Source organism: Oryzias latipes, chromosome 17, assembly GCF_053564925.1.
Source record: "Oryzias latipes strain Hd-rR chromosome 17, Olatipes_Hd-rR_3.1".
Lineage (NCBI taxonomy): Eukaryota > Metazoa > Chordata > Actinopteri > Beloniformes > Adrianichthyidae > Oryzias > Oryzias latipes.
The window spans coordinates 35,412,400-35,421,908 of NC_136253.1; the positions used below are offsets into that span (position 1 = coordinate 35,412,400).

The 9,509-nt window shown below is 46.3% G+C and overlaps 1 protein-coding gene across 1 annotated transcript; it reads right to left on the reverse strand.

Moving 5' to 3' along the window:
• Positions 1 to 3,524: 3,524 nt before the first annotated feature.
• Positions 3,525 to 7,643, reverse strand: loxl5b (lysyl oxidase-like 5b). Its single transcript, XM_004079531.5, has 7 exons — positions 6,770 to 7,643; positions 5,844 to 5,952; positions 5,380 to 5,517; positions 5,144 to 5,300; positions 4,128 to 4,223; positions 3,932 to 4,047; positions 3,525 to 3,770 (listed from the first exon to the last, which is right to left on the reverse strand). Exons 1-7 carry the CDS (start codon positions 7,518 to 7,520, stop codon positions 3,764 to 3,766), a joined length of 1,374 nt encoding a protein of 457 aa, XP_004079579.2. The 5' UTR covers positions 7,521 to 7,643; the 3' UTR covers positions 3,525 to 3,763.
• Positions 7,644 to 9,509: the final 1,866 nt, after the last annotated feature.

Consider the following 9,509-nt stretch of genomic DNA (forward strand, 5'->3'; position numbering starts at 1 on the left):
GTGGGGGTGGGGTGGGGGTGGGGGGCAGCATTTGCTTCAATCCAAACTCAAATCCCTCGATTAAACATCAGATTTTAGTTTGGATCTGAACAATATTTTTCCAGATATCATCCAACTAAAGCTTTAAGCCTGAGTCCCACCTGTCCTCACAGGTGATTACAGCTGCCTGCAGGTGAGAAATGGTCAAGCCTGTGCAGGACATGCGGTTCACCTGCAGGAAGTATCCAGGTCGTAGACGCTCAGTGAACCCGTAACGGGAAAATGCTCATTTCTCTACATTTATGCTGCGGGCGACAGGTCGTAGTGAAAACTTAGACGTCACGTAAGGGTGGAGTAGGTGAGATGCAGGCTTGTCGTACGGACATTTTATTTTTCAACCCACCCAAATCCTGCAGACCATAGAAGGAGCCGTTAGGGCTGTTCACGTGATACGTGCACGCTCCTCGCTGCAGGCTGACTGCTAGAAATCAGACAATCGGAGTGTAGTTTGTGTGGACGTCCTACGGGATCGTACGGCACACTCTGTGCATGCAGGCAGGGGTCGATAACAGGCATAAGATCATCAGAGGAGAGACAGGGTGGTCAGGATCCAGGCGATGGTCGTGGCAGGCAAACAGAGTCAGAAACAGGGTCAGGAGACAGAAGATCAGGTCCAAACATAGAGCCAGGTCTGCAGCATCCAGGACGTGTGGCTAGAACTCTGGAGATGGGAAACAGAGTTCTGACAACGATACACTTACCACACCCACAACAACGGTACCTTCCATCATCAAGGCGTCCCTTGAGGAGGCCTCATGGGAACCGAAAGACATACCTGAGCTCCCGTTAAGATGCAGCCGCTCAACAAGTGTCATTTTCAAAGAATGCCCCTTTGTTTAAACATAAATTATAAATACAATTTAAAAAGCCACTTTTTGTGAGGCAAAATATCTTCCGATTTAAAAAACGGAGTATTCTTGAAATTCAAAAAAAGAAATCAGCAAAGCAATCATTCTGGATGTATGGGAGTCACAACAGAGTTTTTCTAATTACATTTTTGTTATAAAGTGTAGTTTATTTTTATTTTTTATGAAGACATCTCATTAGAAGTCGCAGCAGACATGCCGTCTCAATTCAAGAGGTTTCAGATAAAGCTTTGAGAGTGGAGGCTCTGTCCAGATGAGCAGTAAAGGGGATCAGCGGGATCAGCAGTAAAGGGGTTCACAAACGTGTATGCGTTTGTGAACACTATCTGTTTTGTGTACATGTTGACATGTGGACATTTTTGCAGCTAGCAGGTGTGTTGATAATATTTGAGTGTGTGTGAACAGGCCCCGCCCTTTTTGTACTACATTTGAACCTTACCGTAATGATAAAAAACCAGTAAACTTGTCTGCTCTATGCTGCTTCATGGTCTTATCCCCCTTCCCCTCCTATTATCACCCCCTACCCCCCCTCTCTCTAACGTCCCTCTCTCTTCTTCCCCTCTTTCCTTTTCCGTCCGGTCCAACACCAAAGATTTTCAGACATGTTTGAAATTAATAAAGTTTGGCCTCAATTACAAAAGGGGTTTATTCAGACATACCTTTGGTTTGTCTGAAGATTAATAACCCCTCTTGTTAAAATAAAATATGTCCAACACAAGAGGCCCTCAGCTCTCATCTGTTTGCCCAGCTGTTGGACAGGACAAGTTTAAAAAAAAAAAAAATAAAAAAAATAAGGGGATCAGCGACGCGGGTCAGGATCCCCTCCAAATCCCACCCAGGTGACCGACTGCATGATGCCACCCAGCTTGACACAGAACAGGACAATCGCTAGCATGACTCAGCTGTTTGTCCTCTGGCCACATTTACAACCCTGTTTTTCTTGGTTTTGGGAGAGACCAGAGTGAGGAAGTGGCCCGCTGCGCCACATTCCCGCCCTGGTCTGGACCTGACCCCAGCTCTGGTCAGAATCTCAGCGGGATGACAGATCTGCTGAGGAATTTCTCTCCTCGGTGCCTAAATCAACCTGCAGGGATGCTCTCTTCAGGCGGCGCACGCTCCTCTGTGGCGTTCCTGCAGCCTGTCACGTGGTCCGGCTTTAACCTGCCGACACCAACTGGCACGCACCTGGAGACCCCTCCCTGTTTGGTCTGCACATGGTGTGACCTGCTCCCTCAGCAGCGTACCTACCTGCTCGCTGGGTTTCGTGCCAGCCCTCCTGGTTTCTTTGTCGCTAGTTCTGCAGATGTTTTTGGTTTCTGCCAGTTTCTATAAATCCATCGTTACATTTTCATCCAGAAGGTGAATCACAGATACTTACATGTTTTGTTTCTGCAGCTTTTGCTTTCAGCCGAGGTCTTTTCTGTTTGACATCTGATAAATGTTTTCATCAGGAACGTCACTCGGAGCATTTAACGTCTTTCTTTAATAAACCTCTGCTGCAGGAGGCTGTACAAAATTGTTCTGTGAGCCTTCAGACAGACACAAATGGAAATGGCTTTATGAAAGGTGTGTGGGGGAGGGGGGGCAGTTTCCAGACATTTTTAATAGCATAAACTATCTTTGTGGCTGCAGCTCGTCCAAACACTTTCAGCTGCTCTTAATCTTCATGCTCGTTGGTTTCTGAAGCCGGTTTCCTCTAAATCCTCACATCTGTGGACTTCGTGTTGCATGAACCCAGTGGAGCAGGTTTTCCAGAGGTTTCTGGAGAAGCTGTGGGGGGGGTGAAGGCCTCAAACGAGGTCAACTCCAACGCCAAAGTACAGAAGATTCCGTTTTGTTCACGGTGCAAACATCTTTCAGTGACTCACCGAGGATCTTCTGTGCTGGATTTGGTTGATCTTCTAACTCAGACAGAAGATCCCAGAGCTTGAAGAAAGAGCGTGCACGTTAACATAAATCTGATGATCTGGAGTTCATCTGTCAGTGCTGCAGACCCCCCCCCCCCCCCCCCCCCCGTGGCTGGTTTCAGTGGATGTGGCATTTATGTACAAAGTCCTGAGGTCTGGGTCTTCACAGAGGTCTGTCAGCAAACATGCCTTCCTGCCTGCAGGCCCGTCTGCATCTGAGGCCACATCCTGCAAGCTGAAGCTCCTGGTTTCTGTCTGCCGGGATGAGCGGGAACCGGAGCCGAGGATCCGGTTGGCTCTCTGGGAACCAAACGGAAGCTGGTTGTCTTCAGAGGGACTGGCTGGCCTCCACAGCGTCTTTCACTCTGCTCCGCACCCGTTATTCAAACCTCCAGAAGGTTTAGGAGATTGTACTTATGCTGGCAGTCTCAATAGAGCCGTGGGTTCGAATCCCACTTCTGACACCATATGTGACAGGGTTCTTCTTAGCAGTGAAGAAATAAACGAGTGAAACTAGAAACTGCTGCTGGGCTGAGAGGAAAGAGACAAACAAACAACTGAGGCTGGTGTTCAGCCGCTGTCCTGCGACCTGTGACGCTTCTTCTCACATGATAATCTCAGTATTATTAAAGTATATAGTAAGTATATAGTTTCAATAAATTAGGTTTTCATGGAAAGACATTTATGTTAAAAAAAAGCACAAAAATACACATTTATGATTTATAATCAACCATTTTTTTTAATTTTAATGTTACTCGTTCTCTAACAGAAATGATCAGGTGTTAAGAAAATATTCTTTGTTTTAAGACTTTAATGAGAAAAATCAAAAATACAGAACACTTTAGTGTTTAAATTAAATGAAAAAACCCAACCTAGTGGATCAAGAAAACATCAGCAGAACAATCATCTCTCAGAAACCTGCAGCTCCTGATTTAAAAAAAGAAGAAGATTTCAGCCCCTGAAACAGAAGAAATGAAGAGAAATGAATCTAAAACAGATTTTCCTGCTGCCTTTCAGAAGCTCAGAAATCTTCTTTTGTACATTTTCTTCTTAGTTCATCAGTAAAGTTTTCATGCAACATCAAAAGTGTTAAACTAGGACCTAAAATGTTGGCGGTACCTCGTTACTCTGCAGTTGCGGGTCTGGACATAAATTCCTGTGTAGGTGACGTCACATCTCACGATGTTGTTGGAGAAGTCCGACTCCAGAACGTACAGATTAGGATTGACGGTGACCTGAATAGTTCAGCAGAGTTTTAATCCGGAGCGTGAGAAACAGGTGAGAGTGTTCACAAATCCAAACGGCGTGGCGGTACCTTCAGGATGTAGTTTCCTGGGGGGACGTCAGTGATGTCGATCCACTGACAGTCGATGTTGGCGGCGTAAGTGTCATGGCAGCCCGGACTCAGACCCTAAAAACAAGCAAACCTTCTCAGTCAGGGGTTGTCTAAAATTGAAGTCTCTCACCAACAGGTTTCATCTAGAAAAGCTGTTTTTGGAGCCAGAATGGGGTCAGAATCCCCCGGACCCCGAGCAGCAGAGCATCATGAAGGCCTGCTGCCTTCCTGATGACTATCATCCCAAAACCTCACTTTGCAGAGTTTCAGTGGTTTCACAGCAGCACCAATAGCCAGAAAACCCGGACTGAAAGGATTACCTTCTTTGCTCCGGGAAGAACCAACAAGACCACCTGAAATGTGTTTGTTTGAAGGAGTCAGATCCAGTTTGATGTATAGTCTACAACCCAAGAGCCAAGAAATGTCATCCAAATATGTCAGAAACGGAGGAACACTAACATTTGGGATGTTATATTCAATTAAAATATGTCTGTGTCCGAATTCCCGCCCTAACCCCAACTACCACCAAGCTATATAATGCAGCACTATGTAGTGTCGTGAATTTTGAAAGCAATTCGGTCGCCACGCTCACTACTTTTTTTTGTTTTTTTAAACGGCGAATATGACATCACAAAGTTAAAATCTAATGAATATGAGCATTTTGTGACGATCATTTATGAGTCCACTGAGTTCTGAAGATGAAAACGTTGATTGTTTATTAAAAAAAAAACATTTAAATACATTTTTTTTGGCAAACATTGTTCCGATGCAATGCATTGTGGTCTATATCCACTAGTGAGCATCGATGCACGCAGATTTTTCACAGAGACTTCTGGGAAATTTCCAGGGCTCTGGATTTTGGAATTTTTGATTCAGACGGCTCTACAGAATAGCGAAGACACTGTAGGGGTTAGGGTGGGAATTCAGACACAGCCTATGAACTGAAACGCAAACCTGGACCATTTTGGAACAAACCAGGTGTGTCCCTGCCTCACCTGCGTGTGTGTTGTACAGGCGTAGCGCCGCCTGAATCCAGGTTCACAGCCGGTGTCCTCCAGGCAAAAGCTGGCCTTGTGGCCCTCAGCCACCTTCAGCCCGCTGACGACGTCCAGCAGGTCGTAGTTACTGAAGGCGTCCATGCTGTGGAAGTGCCTGCAGAGACGCAAGGATGAGAACTCTGGAGCCCGTCCCTCACGCTCTGAGATGTTCATGTGAAGCAGCAAAAACCCACTGGTGACAACTGTGCCAGTCCCACTGGTGTCGAGGCTTAACAGGGAGGAAGTCTGAGGTTCCTTGGTTCTTCACCTTCTGTGGGAACCGCAGCAGGACCCTGAAGTCGATGTCCCTGACCGTGGGTGCGTAAGCTGACCTTGGTGAACCACAGAGGGAAAGAAACATCAGCTGCAGTGGAAAGATCTGCTGGCCGCAGCTCGCGCTTTTCAACGGAGAACATCATTTTGTTCCACTGAGCTTGATGCTTGTGGGAAAACCAGAGCGGAACCTTTACGCTTTGGCAGGAACTCAAACTAAATTCTGACACATCTCAGCAAAAGGCCAAGCCGGCACACGGACACCGTGTATGGAAAAACCGACATTAGCCAGAGGATTTCAGAACCAAAGAGATGCTTTCTAACGTGTTTCTCCATCCGTGTGAGCTGCAGAGGACGACTCACTCCTGGGGTGGGGGCAGCTCACCTGGACAGGCAGTTCTCCTCGGCTGCACAGCGCAGCGCGTACATCTGCATGCGCTGGACGTAAGCACCTGCCTGGATGGCGTAGGGGTCCGGCACCAGATCGGGCAGTCCTGGAGGGGGTCAAAGGAATGTTTCTCAGGTCTGAACCATGAAACCGAGCAGAGAACATACATGTCACATCCATCGTCTGCAGTCGGGGAGTAAATCTCTGCTGGTTGGCATAACTTCATGGGTTTTATATTCTTTAGTATTTTATTTATCCTTCATCTCCCTTCTGAACTTTCTGAAGCCATCTTATTGATTTGACCATCAGGAAATGAAAGAGAGAAAAGATGAAAGAGATGTAAAACACACTTAAAGTTGCATAAATACTAAAAACAGATGTGCTGAAGTCACAGACAGACTCCACAAACTAAACTTGTAGTTTACATGTGTTTTGTTTAGAAAACTGAGTTAGTCTTGAATGTTTTCCTGTTTTGATGGGAACATCCAGAAAAAGGCTTTTCCTTTAATATTCATGAGAAATGAATGTTTTTAAATACTTTAGGACAGACTTTAACTCACAATAAACACATAAGTGGCGTTAAAATGACCATATTCTGATTTGAATAATTGAATGAAACAAGAATCAGAGTCAGCCATATTCAGCTAATTTAAAAATCTGCTCCGCTGATGATTTTCAAATTTACAGTAATTTAAAACCATTTTCTTGCTGTTTCCTTTATAGAAAAACAGTTTTTATTTACATGTTGGCTATTTTATTGCTGAACCTCTTTTTGTTCCTCTGCTGCAACAAAACTTTCATCTTAAAAGCTTCTTCTGATGTTGAAGCTACTGTCATCATTGGACTAGAATATAGAAAGCTACATTATTCCGTTTATTCTAAAGCCTTTGAGTTGAAGTGTTCCTGCTTGGCGCGGAGCTCACCGTTTTGGAAATACCGTGTCCCGTATCCTCCTGCGCCCGGCGGACGGAGCGCGCGGGCCCCTGACCTGCCCCTGCTGGGGTACAGGTTGTAGAAGACGGAGTTCCGGTGGCTTTTGAAGGGGCTTCGCGGGTCGTCGTTCATCATGTCCTCATCACTGATCTCGTTTGAAAAATCTGCGCTGAGAGCTGGAAAGTGTGCGGGAGGGCCTGCGGGATACGCAGAGGTGTGCGTGTCCATGATCTGCTCTGGATCGGGATCTGGTTCGTTCTCAGCATCCTCTCTGGCTGTTGAACGCAGGGAGCTGTTGGTGGATTCGGTATAAAAAGCACCGAGGCGCTCCACGGATCCTTGAAGGGGTTCCGGCTCTCTGGGCCCAGCGGAACCGGCACTGACGGCTGCGTACCCCCCTTCAGGGGCCAGAGGTCCTGCCACCGTGTGGTCGGTCCTGGTCCTGGACTCAGGCTGCCCGCCTCCCCCGCGCGTCCCTGGGATGTCGCTGCTGGGCATCCTGCTGCTCAGAAAAACCCTCGCTAGAATTCTGGACCGAACCGGACTCTGGAATTCCGATCCAGTGCTCATCAAGCTGTAAACCTGACCGTTGTTCTCCCACTGGATGTGGTGCCGCCAAGGGCCCGCAGTGCGCTGCTGTCCAGAAGTCAGAGAAAGTAGTCCGTGGAAAAAATACCAAATGACCAGAAGGCCTTTTGCCATGACAACCAAATGACGGATCCAGGATCCCGGCAGCTGCATCAACGAGGTGAGACGCTTGTGGCTGCAGCTCTCACGCAGAGCAACATGCCACCTCAGGGGCCTGCAGCTGTGGAGGAGGGCCGCTGCCTCCTCCCGCGCCTTTATGGACCCGGGTCCGGAGTCAGGCCTCTGGAGGAAACTTTTAACCCCCCCGTCACCGAGCTGAAGTTACACAAGCAGTCTGCTGAGTAAACTTTACGCACGGATGTAAAGGGAGACCCCCCACCCCCCCATGAAGCCATTCACTCCTGTGTTTACAGAGAAAAATAAAGAAACATTTGTTACATTTTTGTCTTCAGACACGAGGCTTCAGTAACGTTTCATTTGAAAAAGTTACTCGAAAGAAAATATTTAACTTTGATGAATTCCAAATTGAATGAAGAATTAAATTCACTAAACATTTTTACTGAACCTGGTTCTCATCATTTGACAGCAGTTCTTCGTGTCACCACAGGGGGGCGGTCTGCAGCCACGCTGACACATCCACGGAGATTCCTGCAGGAAAAAAACACGCGTGCGCACACGCACTTTGTTTTTTAATTTAAATATGACATGATTTAACAAACCCAAAGAAACTTAGTCCCATAAAGTTCATTGTATTATATTATATGATGTTATATTATATTATATTAAGTTATATTTATTATATTATATTATATTATATTATATTATATTATATTATATTATATTATATTATATTATATTATATTATATTATATTATATTATATTATATTATATTATATTATATTATATTATATTTTGTCATATTTTATATCATGAAATGAACTTTAGTATAGTTTATTGGGTAAAATAATTCTGTCTATCAGTAATAATCAAAGTCAAAGTCAACTTTATTGTCAATTCTTCACATGCATCACATACAATGAATCGAAATTCCGTTTCTCACTCTCTCGTGTCTGTTCAGGAGAAGAAAAAAAGTATATATATAAAATAAATAAACAAGTAAAAGGAAAGAAAAGATACAATTTACAACATTAGCAATTTGCTATTTAAGTGCGAGTGCACTTAAGGCAGTGTCTGAAGGCAGCGGGGGGGGGGGGGGGGTCGTTTGAGCACTGTTCATGGGGGGAGATGGGTGGTGGGTAGGTGGAGAGGGGTGAGGGTGTTTAGCATCCTGATGGCCTGGTGGTGCGGGAGTGGAGGCTCCTGTACCCCCTCCCTGAGGGCAGAAGGCTGAACAGGTTGTGTGCAGGGTGGTGTGCATCCTTGATTATTGCTAGTGCTATGCGGGTGAGGCGGGTGATGTATAAGTCCTGCAGGGAGAGGAGTGGTGTTCCAATGATTCTCCTGGCTGTGTTGACTATGCGCTGCAGGGCTCTCCTGTTGCTGTGTGTACAGCTGCCCCCCCCCCACAGTGATGCAGCTGGAGAGGATGCTCTCGATGGTTCCTCTGTAGAATGTGGTCATGATGGCTGGTGAAGCACCTGATCTTTTTAGTTTCCGCAGGAAGTAGAGACGTTGTTGTCCTTTCTTTGCCAATGATGTGGTGTGGGCGGTCCAGGAGAGGTCCTCACTGATGTGCACCCCCAGGAATTTTGTGCTGCTCACTCTCTCCACAGCAGTACCATCAATGATCAGTGGCAGGTGTGGAGTGTGGCCCCTCTGGAAGTTGACAACAATCTCCTTTGTCTTGCCGACATTTAGCAGGAGGTTATTGTCTCTGCACCATTTTGTCAGCAGATCTACCTCTTCCCTGTAGTGGGTCTCATCGCCCTTGGTGATGAGACCCACCAGAGTTGTGTCATCTGCAGATTTCACAAGGTGGTTTGTGCTGTGGGTTGTTGTGCAGTCGTGTGTCAGCAGGGTGAAGAGCAGCGGACTAAGCACACAGCCTTGGGGTGCCCCGGTGTTGAGAATGATTGTATTTGAGGTGTTGTTGCCGGCTCGTACTGTTTGTGGTCTTTGGCTGAGGAAGTCCAGTAGCCAGTTGCAGATGGGGGTGTTAACACCCAGCTTGTCCAGTTTGC

What these genes read in the sequence shown, in the direction of transcription:
- loxl5b (XM_004079531.5), bottom strand. Translation starts at nt 7,520, where the DNA reads ATGCAGCTGCCGGGATCCTGGATCCGTCATTTGGTTGTCATGGCAAAA. An exon ending in GAGGAGAACTGCCTGTCCAG is followed by an intron (nt 5,518 to 5,843) that starts GTGAGCTGCCCC and finishes TGGTTCACCAAG; the next exon opens with GTCAGCTTACGCACCCACGG. An exon ending in CCTGTACAACACACACGCAG is followed by an intron (nt 4,224 to 5,143) that starts GTGAGGCAGGGA and finishes GCTTGTTTTTAG; the next exon opens with GGTCTGAGTCCGGGCTGCCA.